The following is a 14,147-nucleotide window of genomic DNA, read 5'->3' as shown; positions in this document are numbered from 1 at the left end:
GGTTAATCCTTCCGAGTTAAGACAACAAAGCGTAAAATTTGAAAAAAAAAAATAAAATACAAAACAAATATATAATATGTAAATGTTACCAAAAGATACCAAAGATAAGTTACTCTTCTAAATATATATATATATAATTAAATAATCTATATATCTTTAAAAATGAACTTATCTGTATGTCTGTCTGTGTGTCTGTAATGTTAACGAATTCCGCTCGTTTGAATACTCCAGAAATTTGTCTGTTAAGGGGTCAAAGTTATACCATTGAGAACTCTACCAAACTCCTCCGGCAATTTTGAGTCTAAACACTTGAAATTTTAGATATAGGTTCCTTGGACATGGAAGCCGTTATTTTATTTTATGTATTTATTTATTTTTTTTTTTTGCTCAATTTGCCAAGCCTCTACCTCAGGGCCACCAAACAATTGCCACGGAAATGGAAGAAATTAAGAACTAATTAACTACGAATTTGGGAGAGTACAATGACAATCTAGAGTGTTCGAACGAGTGGAAGTTGTGAACATTACATAGATGCTAGTTGATTACCTTATAACATGGCAATGTGTACGTTTTATTTCTTTTGCTCAGCATTCGGACAAATGAGTTGACAAAAAAAAAATTTTAAGAAAATAATTTTATTAACGGTAAATGCGCAAGAATTACGGGTGCAAAGAATTCTGCTTAAGTTTCTTTTAGCTGCTGTTTCTGCTCGTGTAAGGACTTCTTCAGGATGTTTATTGTTTTCAGTCAACCTGGACTTCTCTTTGCCACTGGAATCAAGTCGTGTTGACTCAGGAGAAGAGGGGTTAGTGATTGTGTAACCCGTGCTTCACTATCATTCGGGTAAATGAGTTAACAAAATAAAACAAAAAATACATTTAGAAAATGATTTTATTAACAGGAAATGCGCAAGAATCACGGCTGCAAAGAATTCTGCGTCAGTTTCTCCACTCTGCCTTTTAGCTGCTGTTTCTGCTCGTGTAAGGACTTCTTCAGGATGGCAATGTCTTGCTCGGTCTGTAGGGAAGAGAAGATAAACAAAAAATTCAATCATTTTACTGTAGACTAGCATTTCAGCCCGGCGTTGCCCGGGTGTTTGGATGTGTTTGTTGAGCAAAAATAAAAAAGTGGTAGTAGGAAGACAGGTTTGAACACGTACCCCAAAGGAGGAAAAGAACAGGAAAAAAACCTGACGTCTTTGCTGTAACGCCCACCGCCAAACCAGAAGTGACATGTTTAAATTAAAGCTAGACAATCGAAAGGAAAGGATGACTTTTGAAAATATTGGCGAAAAAAAGCGACCCCCCCCCTGTAGAAAAGTGTCCAGTTGAAGATGAAGTTATTAACATCTTTAGCCATTTTTTTTATATTTGTCGTCTGAAAGGTTGAACTTCAAAACGATACTGATCTGTTAAAAATCCGTCACCTCTGTCGAAAGTTTTAGGCAGACATGCAAACATACATACATAAATTTATATATTGGTAACTAAAAATTTTTGATCCAAACCGATTAAAAAGCTTGCCCTATCTCTGAATACCCTTTATGTAAAATTTCAAATGTTTAGATCAAAACATTGTCTGAGTAATTTGGTAGAGATCGCAACGGTCAATTTTTAAAAAAACTTTGAACCCCATTATGACCCCTGAACATTTGTTTTGGGCTCAAATCAAGTTATTAAGTTAAATCCATGTCCAAGGAAACTATATCTAAAATTTCAATTGTTTAGACCCAAAATTGTCGGAGGAGTTTGGTAGAGTTCTCAAAGGTTAAATCGTTGAACTTTGACCCCTTAACAGCCAAATTTCTGTCCGAAAACGGATTACAAAGATTTTCCCAAATTTCAGTACCCTATATATCAAATTTCGCGTCTGTAGACTGAAAATTGACAGAGTTATTGCGTAGGGGAATGTTCACGTTTATAGATATATAGATATGAGCAAAAATATCTTGCCTTTGGTAACAGTTATTTATAGAATTGTTAGATGAAAGTCTAGAACAGTTCTAACAAATCAGTCCCTCCAAATGTTAAGAATGGCTTTCTAAATAAAGTTCTCCATCTTCGGTTCGTAAACTTCATAAGTAACCTATTAAGTTGTTAGGTGGAGACTTGCAATGTCTGTTCCAATGTCTGAGTCGCCTTGGCCATGTGCCAAAAATTGATACATCATCGTCCTAGTGACTCATGGCCGAGGCGACTAAGACGTTGGAACAGACATTGCAAGTCTCCAACGTGCTGAGTCCAATCCTGAGCGAAAGCAGTGGCAGTGACAACACAATGGCAGTGACAGGGATAGACGCAGCAGCAGCAGCAACAGCATTAAGCGGTAGCAGCAGGGACGGCCTGAATGGACCGAGAACATGGTACCCCCGTAACAATAAAGGGTTGGGTTCGAAATTCAAATAAAAGTTCGCGAGTTTGAGATACACCTGAAGAAGGCTGAAGGATAATACGGCCGAAGCGTAGTGAAAAAAACACCGAAGATGAGGAAATGAGTCCGAAAAACGAAATCCATAATATCTACACTCCTATAAATTTTTTTTTTTTGTGTGTGTAATTATATTCGTATTGAAACGCTTTTCTTCTATTTATTTAAAAAGATAATACAACTTTGTTATATATGGCTCGTAGCTGGGTTCATTCAGATTCGTGTGAAAGAAAACATGGAAAGAAAGAAAGGGAGACCATGACAGAAAGAGACGAAGATATATATTTCTCTCACATGCAAGTCAGTCTGGTTTCCGATTTTGAATGGAGTAGACATGGTTGAGATTTCACTAAGATTCATAGAACTAAAGAAACATGTGGAACTACCAAGAAATAGAAGAATAAGCCACACAATGAGATATACACATAAGAGACAAAATTCTCCCCCTCCCCATTATTTTATTCTACTTGTGAGTCAAGGCCTGAAGACCACCCGAGGATAAGGGTTAATGTATGTAAGGTGTTAGTGCAGTAATAGTTAATGGTATAAATTGGATAGAATTTTTATTATTTATGGGGACGGCTCAACAAGAACTTGTTTACATTGGATTTGAAGGCCAGCAGATAGAGAGTGAGGAGGATTCATATATAGTGGTTGTAGCTAATCAAGTGTTTTTTTGTTTTTGTTAAAGTTTTGCCAGGGGGCCCGTAGCCGGGGTCATTCATATTCGTATGAAAGAAAACGTGGAAAGAAAGAAAGAAAGAGAGGGGGATATCTTTTCTCTCGCATGCAAGTCAGTCTGGTTTCCGATTTTGAACAGAGCAGACACGGTTGAGATTTCACTAAGATGCATAGAAGTAAAGCAAGATGCGGAACTGTAAAGAAATAGAAGAACAAGCCAAGCGTTAATTAATTAAAGGAAGCCTTCGATTTGTTATCTTGTGCAGCTGCAAGCGACGAAGAAAAAAATGGTGAACTTTATCGCATATATATGCATCGCAATTGCATTCACAAATACAAAGAGACACACAGGATGAGATATACACGCAAGAGGCAAAATCCCCCCCCCCATTTTAGTCAAAGTCCGAAGTCCACTCAAAGATAAGGGTTAATGAATGTAAGATGTTAGTGCAGTAATGGTTAATGGTATTTGGGTAGAAGTTTGATTATTGATGTGGACGGCTCAACAAGAACTTGTCAATCATGAAGCTTCCCAAGACGAGGGCCATTGATTTAAATTGGGACGTGATGGGAGTCAGAGCGATTATGATGAAAATAGAGAAGGTTCTGTTGTTTTAAATTTACTGGGGAGGAACCATTTTAGACATGAATAGTAGTCTGAAGAATCCAAATGTTATGAAACGTTGCCTTACCTGTGAGAGTTCAGCATCAATAGACGATATATCTGGATCTTTCGTTTCCCATGACTGCAACATATTCAGGTATTCTTTCAGTGATCTTAATTTGTAAAAATATATAACAATAAATGTTAGCTTCAATTTTAATATTTGCTGCTTCTGCACTATTGGGACGAGATTTTGTAGTCGATAAATGGAGTTTTCAGATAAAAAAAAAATAATGGTTTTAATTGATTTTTTTTGTCAATTCTAATAAATTACAATGTTAGCTTCCAAATTATGCAGTCGAAATTACCTAAATATTACTGAATTATTAAAAAAAAAATTTAATCGTGTTAGCAAGTGAAGAAATTGCCGCCACCTTGTTTAAATTGAAACATGCAATGTACTTACGCTAATTTCTCTCGTTGGGTTTTGTAATTCAATAACAACTTGTTCGTCGCGAGCACTTCCAACCGCAGATTAGCATCAGTCGCCTCCTTTGAGACCCGGAAATCGCTCGGGGTCATCAGCAAAACATCCGAGTCTTTTTCCTGAACTGGACCAGGACCAGCATTCTTGGCTAATGGATTCCCAGACTGAAGTTTTGTATCGGGCTGAACGTCTACTAGCTGCGGCTCGGGAGAAAGAACCAGTCGGCTAGCAGGAGAGAGTCTTTCAGATGAATTCTCGGGAGGAGTCTGGTTCATTTTAATCAGCCTCTCTGGCCCTTCTTCAAATCTAGGTTTGACCAAAGGTTTTTCAATCGTAAACTGTAAAGAAATGAAATTTTAAATTCAAATTCATGTCAAATCCTGGTGAAAATGAACAAACGGTGCAGTTTTAGGCTTTAATATATGTACATTTGAGTTCTGCAACCATACAAAAAAAAAATACAGCAAAATGTCACTTTAAATGTAAGATCCCTTAGCACATTGAAAAATAGGGTGGAAGGGATGTCACTTGATGTATGATCCCTTAGCACAATGAAAAATAGGATAGGGGAAGTTACTTTGAATGTAAGATCTCTTAGCACAATAAAAAAGTAGAGGTATGTAACTTTATAGGTGAGATCCCTTAGCACAATGAAAAAAAAGTAGGGTATGTTACTTTAAAAGTAAGATCCCTTAGTACAATGATAAATAAGGTCGAATGTGGGATTTTTCTTTAAATGTGAGATCACTTTTCAAATTAAAATATTGGGTGGGGAGATGTCACTTTAAATGTAAGATCCCTTAGCACATTGAAAAATAGGTTTGGTGGGTAAGTCACATTACATATAAGATCCCTTAGCACAATGCAAAATAGGATAGGGAGAAATAACTTTAAATGGAAGATCCCTTACCATAATGAAAAAAAAGTAGAGTATTGTCACTTTAAAGTTAACGTCCCTTAGCACATTGAAAAATATGGTGGGGGATGCATGATCCCTTAGCATAAGGAAAACTAGAGTGAGAGGATATCTCTTTAAATATGAGATCCCTTAGCACAATTAAAAATAAGGTTGGGAGTGGGATTTTGTTATAAACACATTAAAAAATAGTAGGGGTCAGAGTGGACCTGGGAGCAAATAGCAATTAAAGGGTGGCTCCACACTCCCCAAAGCCTGCAAGCTGGGGCCTAACCACTGGATATAGTGTAAGGTCATATCCAGGACCACAGATATATATAGATAGGTACAGAGATTGAGAACGCACTAAAAATGTGGCTTCATTTCGGTACCTAACTTACCTGGGTGGGTTGCCTGTAGGCGGAGAAAAACCGTGTCACACAGACAGACAAACAGTAGGAAAATTTATAATAAGATATAACAAAAATAAAAAAAGAAATAATACCATCAAAATAGACAATTCTCACCTGATTTTCAATGTCTTTGGTTATAGCTTTTTCCATCTTGATAGGAATTTCGGGACTGAAAAAAGAAAAACAAATTGCTAACTTAGCGATACAAATCCGATACATGTATATATATATATATATATATTTAAAATATAATTATTTATTATTTTTTTATAACTTTTTACAAACGAAGCACACATTCGCATAAACACACACACACAAATACTTAAACACGCACACATTCACTCTTCAAACTAAACAAGTTTAACTCAGCACACACACACACTCGCATAAACACACACACACACACACACTCGCATAAACACACACACATACTCGTATAAACACACCAATACACACAAACACAAAGTATTACTCTGTGTGTGCGTGCGTGCGCGCATGTAAACCAACCGGAAAAGCACGCCCACATTCACTCTTCAAACCAAACAAGTTTAAATCAACCAATGAAAAGGCAGCTACGTAACACACACTCCATAAAAGGTAAAAAGGTTGTAACGTCGATAGCGATCTGTTTGATTTTTCCCGGAAAAATGTTAACCGTTCCACATCGATGGTCAAATTTTTTTTTTTTTTTGCTTACATGGAGGTCAGAAGCGACTCGGGGATAAGGGTTATTGTGTGTATTGTCTATCTTGCTCCCTCTGTCCCCCTCTCTCTGTATGTCGCTCTGTCTCACGCACTCCGTCTCCTCCCTCCCTCCTCTCTCGACGTATTTTTAATCAAATTTCTATTTTCTAACGTCAATTTTAGATTTAAAAATTTGAAGGAAAACATGAATTACCTCCCTTTGTCCTTTCAAATTTCACTTCGTTTTTTGTTATTTTATTATGCAATAAATTGAAATATTGAATTTCAAGCGAAACCAATGATATCTACTGAATTGTCATGTCGCAGTACTGAACATATCCAAAAATTACGAAAAACGATTCTAGAAAATTAATCTTTTCATCAAAAAAATTTAAGAATATAAACTGTGTCAAAATACTATTAGAAACTCACCGATGACAAAATTAAGTTTCTTATATGTATATTATATAAACTGTGTGAATCACTTTATTGCAGACTAGCATTTCAGCCCGGCGTTGCCCGGGTGTTTTGAGGTGTATGCTGAGCAAAAAAAAAAAAAAAAAACGGTCAATTTTTTTAACTTTGACCCCTATTATTACCCCTTAAAATTTATTGTTTATGGCTCAAATAAAGTTATTAAGTTAGATCAATGTCCAAAGAACCTATATCTAAAATTTCATGTGTTTAGATTCAAAATTGTCGGAGGAATTTGGTAGAGTTCTCAAAGGTTAAATCGTTGAACTTTGACCCCTTAATCGCAAAATTTCAGTCCAAAAACCAATCACATCGATTTTCCCCAAATCTCAGTACCCTGTATATCATATTTCGAGTCTGTAGGCTTAAAATTGACAGAGTTATTGCGTAGGGAAATGTAGATACACAGACACTTTCACTTTTATAGATATATATAGATAGATTAGTTAAATATGAATATTTCACTAAATATTCGTCAAAAAATAAAATTATATCATCAAAGGATTGCTTTAAGGTTTGTTATTTCTAAAAATGTTATTTAAATCCATGCGATATTCACAAAGTTATGGCATTTTATTCTTTATCGAAGAATTTATACTGTCCATCGCTTTTATTGCTGGTCTCTTTAAATGTTGTTTCAGGACAAAAAATACAATGTCTAATGATGAAAACCTTATTTTTAATATTTGTTTTTAAATATATTTTTATGTCATAGAATAATGAAAAAGAAGCACATTCTAGGTGCTAAGCCTCAAATAAATTATTTATCGACATATCCGCCATTTTTTTAAAACAACTTAAAACAACCTTTTGTCTCCTGGGGAAATCAATCGTTTGATTTCAAAAAGAACTTATGGCTCTAGCAATATCAACTATATTCTCCACAAGGCATCTTTTGAAGTAAATTACTCTCCTCTCTCCTAAACTCCTCTTTTTAATATTGACCAGAGATATTCAATGGGCTTAAGGTCTGGAGAACACGGTGGTCAGGCCATGAGAGTTTCTCCAAAGAAGCCCATAGATTCAAGGAAGAGATTCCAACACAAAACCTATCAAAGAACACTGCCCAGCACATAAAGCACCTTGGTGCGAAAGTTCATAAAAGCTGGCCCAGCCATTTTAGAGTCCAAAGGGAACGAACTCACAGAAACACAGACAAAGTTCCAATATTGATATTCATCTTCGGAATACTCACCTGGAATTTTCTAGATCAACATCGTGGGAGTCATCTAAAAACGACGGATAGAGAGGCTGTGGCCGATGTGTGGGAACCAATACTTCGGAAGTACTGAAAAAAAAAACAAAAAAAAAAACACAAACACAAGAGATGAGTAACGTGTACACTTTTTATTTATTTAAAACTAGCAGGGAGACCCAACGTTGCCCGGGATTAAATGATGATTAACGCTCCAATCGTCTGTTCCGTCTTTCATCGAAGGCTCGATATGAAACCTATCTAAGAACACTGTCGGCCACATGAAGTACATTCGTGTGAAATTTCATAAAAATCGACCCTGCCGTTTTTGAGTACATAGGGAATGAACTCACACACAAACAGACACTTCTTTATATATGTAGTAGAGAATTAGAAGGCTATCACAATGCGATATAGTGTTGGTGAAAGAAGACGAAAACAAGTGGCGATTTACAAATCACTACATATATACATATTAAAGCTACTTTCCTCTATCCTATATTTTTATTGTGCTAAGGGATCTTTTATATAATGTGACTACCCCATCTAACCTATTTTTCAATGTGCTAAGGGATCCTAGATTTAAAGTGACGTCCCCCACTATTTTTTAATGTGTTTAAAACAAAATCCCACTCCCAACCTTATTTTTAATTGTGCTAAGGGATCTCATATTTAAAGAGATATCCTCTCACTCTAGTTTTCATTATGCAAAGGAATCATACATCCCCCACCATATTTTTCAATGTGCTAAGGGATGTTAACTTTAAAGTGACAATACTCTACTTTTTTTTTCATTGTGCTAAGGGATCTTCCATTTAAAGTTATTTCTCCCTTTCCTATTTTGCATTGTGCTAAGGGATCTTATATGAAATGTGATTTCCCCACACCTAACCTATTTTTCAATGTGCTAAGGAATCTTACATTTAAAGTCACATCCCCCCCACTCAATTTTTTAATATGAAAAGTGATCTCACATTTAAAGCAAAATCCCACATTCGACCTTATTTAAATAACCTTAACTTTAAAGTAACATGCCATACTTTTTTCTTCATTGTGCTAAGGGATCTTACCTATAAAGTGAGATACCCCTACTTTTTTTATTGTGCTAAGAGATCTTACATTTAAAGTTACTTCCGTCTATCCTATTTTTCAATGTGATAAGGAATCTTTCATATAACGTTACTTCCCCACCTAACCTATTTTTCAATGTGCTAAGGGATCTTACATTTTAAGAGATATCCTCTCACCCTCCCTAGATTTCATCGAGTTAAGGGATCATACATCAAATGAGCCCCCCTTCACCTCCCCCCATTTTTAATGTACTCAGGGACGTTCAATTTAACGTGACAAAAAGTGTGTTATACTCACAATGATATTCTGGGGTCACCAACTGATATTTCGGGGAAGACGATTGGTCGGTGTCTGGTGATTCCTGAGTTCGGTGCCACTAAGGCTGACCTATGACATCTCGCAGCAATTGTTTTCTGGTGCCAACGGTGAGCAAAATGTCGAACCTTATTAACGATGGACACAGCTGACTGAGCAAGGAAAAATAAAACACAACGATTTTACACATTTAATTTTAACGTCTGCAGATTCAAAAAAATTATACGAAAATATAAGAGCAAGAATAAAAATGGTCTCAGTCATGAAGGATTTCTCCTCCACTGACCGAGGACAGAAAAGGTGAAGTGTACCATCAGAACAGATACTACACTGTGATCTTGGCCCGAAGGTCAGATAGGTGCCAGCAAAAACATTCAATGGGAAATGACTGCTGCGATAACGCAAATTCATCTGCAAAGTTTATCGGAACAGGTGGAGAGTATTAGAAACCTGGGTAGACTTGTTGTCACTCAGGTTCCAGGGAACACCACAGATTGTTCTCAGAGAGAAATCTTTGATGACAGCCTGTGTGAAAACTCCTAGAGAATACAAATAATATTAATAATAGCAAGACCTGTGGAAATTCCAGAGGGTTCATTCATATGTAATATAATGATGTTGGCATTCTGCAGATGTTCAGTGTAAATGGAGACGCTCTGATATTATTGTAGCTCTTTTGTTAAAACTGCAAAACTATTTATCTAAGCTAGCTTGGCATAGCACGGTCGTAAAGTATGCGCTTGGCATAGATAGAAATGTAAATTGGTAGGTAAGTAGATAGGGAGGTAGAAAGTGAGGTGTATAAGTAAGTAAACAGGCATATATATATATATATATCTTATCAATAAGATAAAAAGCTATAGCAAACATCTACTTTAACCACAGTTCCTGATTTCAAAAAAAGAAAAATTAAAAGATTCATCTGCCTTACTTTTAATGCTAGGTTTATTTATGGTGTCCTTTAAATTCAATAAAAACCCTCCTAAATTTGCTGATGAGGAGACCTTGCTTACCAAAAAACTATATATAATTGTTCTACATAACTTCATGTATACCACAAATAAAAAGCATTGTTTTCCGAAACGATCGTACAGATAATTGATTTTGTTGTTGTTCCTTCTTATGAAACTGATTTTTAATTTAATTAAAATTTGATTTTTAAATTTTAAATTATAAATCACATTACTTAATATTGAATTAGCTCTAGGACATTTAACTATCGAGCTTATTATATATCTAAATTACAACGAGCTCTTTCTATTTCCTGTATTTTAATTGAACTAGTAATTTCACTGTTACATTAAAATACACTCAGCTCTTTAGACTATTGTTCTAATTTCCTTTAAATTTATATATATATATATATATATATATATATATATATATATATATATATTGTTTACGGAAAATTTTAGATGAGATAAATCATTGGTATCGTTGGTTTCAAACCTAATAATTATGACTGTTTTAGATACGCAGGCTCTCTTCAGTCAACACACATATATATATATATATATAGCGTTTTGGAAAAAGAAATCCAGCAGAGTGCTCAATTATAAGGATAATCCGAAAATAGGAGCGTATTATTTATATTTTGTTTACAGAAAGTTTAAGATGAGATAATACATCTTATTTACCTACCTATATATATATATAGAGTTATGTGTGTGTAGTAAGGAACCTCGTGGGTGTTAAAAAAAAAAAGAAAAAGAGGCCACGGGTAATCAAAGGTTGAGAAACGCTGCCCTAGGATTTGTGACTAATCCCTTGAGATGCATCCGTCGATTAAGTGAAAATGTTTGAAATATCTGACCTGCGTTTGCTGTCGGTCAGCGTTGGTCTTCCTCCAGTGGGCGAGCTGGTCAGCAGTCGAGATCCAGCATTGCAGACCTTCGCGCAATAAGCGCTGACGACGCGCAGCAATGGCGGAGGCTATGCGTGTACGTTTCCGTAGCCGTTCAAAATAGTACGCCTTCCAGGCGAGAAGCCCCTGCAAATAAAAAAAATTAAAAAAATGAATATATACAGCTTTCACCACAAATCATTTTGCCATCCTTATCATCATTATCATACTACCTGAGGGATTTATCGACTCCAAATTCGGCCCGATAAAATCAAGGTTTAATCTGATGCCGTTAACGTAACAGCGTGCCATCTCAGTAAGTTTCCAGTAATGTGTGTTTGTACATCTATTCACAGACATGTTTTTTTTTTCTTAATGATATATTAACTTTTCAGATACTTAGTTATGTGTACATATATATATATATATATATATATATATATATATATACATACTCTATTGGCAGTCTCTTCATCCCTTCAACCGTTTTTTTTTTTTTTTGAATAAAATGTTTAAAAATCTTCCAGGTTTGTATTACTGTACACATAGATTTGAAAAAGTTGTCAAAAAAACAAATATATAACAAATAAATGTTATCAAAGGCAAGATAAGTTACTTTTCTACCTAACTGGATATATTTTTCGTGTTTTTATTCAATGTAATATGTTTATTCAGCTCGAAAAACATACAGTGTTTACCGATGGATTGGAACATTCAAAATGGCGCCTGACACTCTCTTTGACATGGTAAATTTGGGAAAAGGTGTTATAAATAAAAATATTAAAAAAAAGAAAAAAGGTGTCTTCAATAAGTTTTCAGACATTTTTCGTATGGTCACTTTTATTGATAGTACACACATGAAACGTTAGCCCCTTCGAAGTAATCTCCACCGGCTGCAATCCACTTGTTGTATCGTTCCAACAACGTTTGGAAAGCCCCATGGAAGTTGTTAAAAATATAGATGTGTATTTACACATGCGTAAAATTAATAACGTTTAGTCGACTTACATCTCCAAAGTTGCAATTTTTGTTTCAGTTTTGACTTAGCAGCTATTTTTACGTGCTATAAACCAACTCGAAATTGTTCCGCAGGTCTGAATCCAGGATAAGTGTGCTGAAACGTGGTGGGACCACAACAGCTATGAAAAAAAAAATTTAGGGTCTGAATTACATTTTTCTAGTAGTTATAAACTTTGAGAGATAGGTGGTTGAATTATTCAATTTTTTATCACTCATTTTTAATGGCGTTTTCTGATACTGCTAACCAAAGAATGGAAGGATTGTGAGAATTTGAAAAGATGGAGACAGACAGACGATAGTGAGTTTTATAAATTAGATTAATACAAACATTATTGGCTACATATATGCATACATGTGTCTGTTGCAACTCCTTCAGTAATCAAAAGATATTTTTTGAGCGAAAGTTATCCAGATTTTAAATATATCATTTTAAAGTCGTGATTTGTCCAGATTTCGTAGAGGCGTAATTTCAAAAGTTAAAAAAAAAAAAATTAGGTGCCATCAACTAGAATCGAAAGCAAAACTGTAGCATTCAAAGCTGGTGACGTTACCACTGTACCAACGTGACATGCATATGAACTGATTAAAAATTAAAAATATACTAAGGTGAATAAAAATTAGATTAATACAAACATTATTGGCTACATATATGCACACATGTGTCTGTTGCAACTCCTCTAGAAATCAAAAAATAGTTTTTGAGCGAAAGTTATCCGCTGCTTTGGATACGGTACCTTCCGTTGTAGATTAGCACTCCAGTGCCAAAGGGCCAAGTTGGTCCGATGTTTTTCGTGACGAGCAATATCTAAAGATGTTATCCATTGGTTGAAAGCAGTAATGAGAAGCACCCGATGACGGAAATACACAGATTGACGGGCCAGTAACTGAAAAGAGAAAGAATGTAAGTATATATATGTAGTACTGGGAATCCCAGCTTAAATGCTATCTAGGTAGCTTGAGAAATAGAAAGTTATATTGCTATATTCTGAGATATTTTGATTTCGCATCAGCGAGTTTAGCTCCGGAAGGGGGGTTTAAAATAAAAAAGTTTTGGTAGGTAAGTACGAGGATCGAATCAGAACCCTTAAGGCAAAGTTAGAAATTAAAGTGTGAAAAAAAACCCCAATAAAACGTGCGATGTTAACCATTGGGCCACCGCGAAATACTAACGGAAACACGTTTGAATTTATTTAACTATTTAGAATTGGCAGGTGCACGTTTTAATGACTTAATGAGGTCAACTTTGACTGTGGGGTAGTATTTCATTTACTGTGGGAACGCTATTTTTATTTTCCCAAGATGTTGGGGTGGGGTAAACCAGCTCCCCATAAAGGGGATTGTCCAAATTGAACAGCAATTGTCTGATATAAGGAAAATATTTCCACATCGATCAAATCTGATTGCTTTCGGACATTTCCGGCAATCGCGACTGAAAAAATACCGCCAGAATTAGTGTCGCTTTTATTATACGAAAAAGACTAATCCACATGCGGCGAGCGAAAAATGTTGAATATTTATCTTTTCAAAGTCGAGCAAATTAAATAGACAGGCGACCTCTGTTGTTAACTCGTAGATATTATGATTTAGATGTGATATAAAAAGTTGTGAGCCAACCGACTGCTTCTTGGAAAAAAGCCTTTTACAGACATACATACACACATTTTTGCTTTTATATTTATAAACTAGCGAAGGGTACCCGACGTTGCCTGGGTGTTCGGAGGTGTGTGTGGAAACTCCGGGGGGGTCGGGTGGGGATTAAAAAAAATGTAAGTATGAGGATCGAACCCGAACCGTTGAAGCAAAGTTCTAAATTAACTGTGAAAAAACAAAACGTGCGACGTTAACCATTGCCCCACCACGAGATGCTAACGGAAACGCGTTTGAATTTATTTAATTACTTGGATTTGGCAGGTGCCCGTTTTAATGAGGTCAAGTTTGACTGCAGGATAGTATTCATTTACTGCTGAACGCTTCCCCCCCCAAGATGTTATAGGAAAAAGACTAACCCACATGCGGCGAGCGACAAATGTTGAATATT

At 35.6% G+C, this 14,147-nt stretch overlaps 1 protein-coding gene across 1 annotated transcript in view; it reads right to left on the bottom strand.

Moving 5' to 3' along the window:
- Window positions 1-873: 873 nt before the first annotated feature.
- Window positions 874-14,147, bottom strand: part of LOC145271169 (protein SFI1 homolog) — a 324,462-nt gene continuing 311,188 nt past the window's right edge. The window contains exons 23-30 of the mRNA XM_080126698.1: window positions 12,844-12,993; window positions 11,060-11,236; window positions 9,229-9,398; window positions 7,861-7,953; window positions 5,622-5,676; window positions 4,179-4,537; window positions 3,801-3,885; window positions 874-1,017 (exon numbers count right to left, since the gene is read on the bottom strand). Coding sequence (XP_079982824.1) covers window positions 916-1,017; window positions 3,801-3,885; window positions 4,179-4,537; window positions 5,622-5,676; window positions 7,861-7,953; window positions 9,229-9,398; window positions 11,060-11,236; window positions 12,844-12,993 — 1,191 coding nt within the window. The 3' untranslated portion in view covers window positions 874-915. The remainder of the gene's footprint in view (window positions 1,018-3,800; window positions 3,886-4,178; window positions 4,538-5,621; window positions 5,677-7,860; window positions 7,954-9,228; window positions 9,399-11,059; window positions 11,237-12,843; window positions 12,994-14,147) is intronic.

This window comes from Euprymna scolopes, chromosome 46 (genome assembly GCF_053919585.1).
Source record: "Euprymna scolopes isolate OS-2025 chromosome 46, ASM5391958v1, whole genome shotgun sequence".
Taxonomy (NCBI): domain Eukaryota; kingdom Metazoa; phylum Mollusca; class Cephalopoda; order Sepiida; family Sepiolidae; genus Euprymna; species Euprymna scolopes.
The sequence above is the reverse complement of the archived record's forward strand: the minus strand, read 5'-3'. Positions and strand labels throughout refer to the sequence as shown.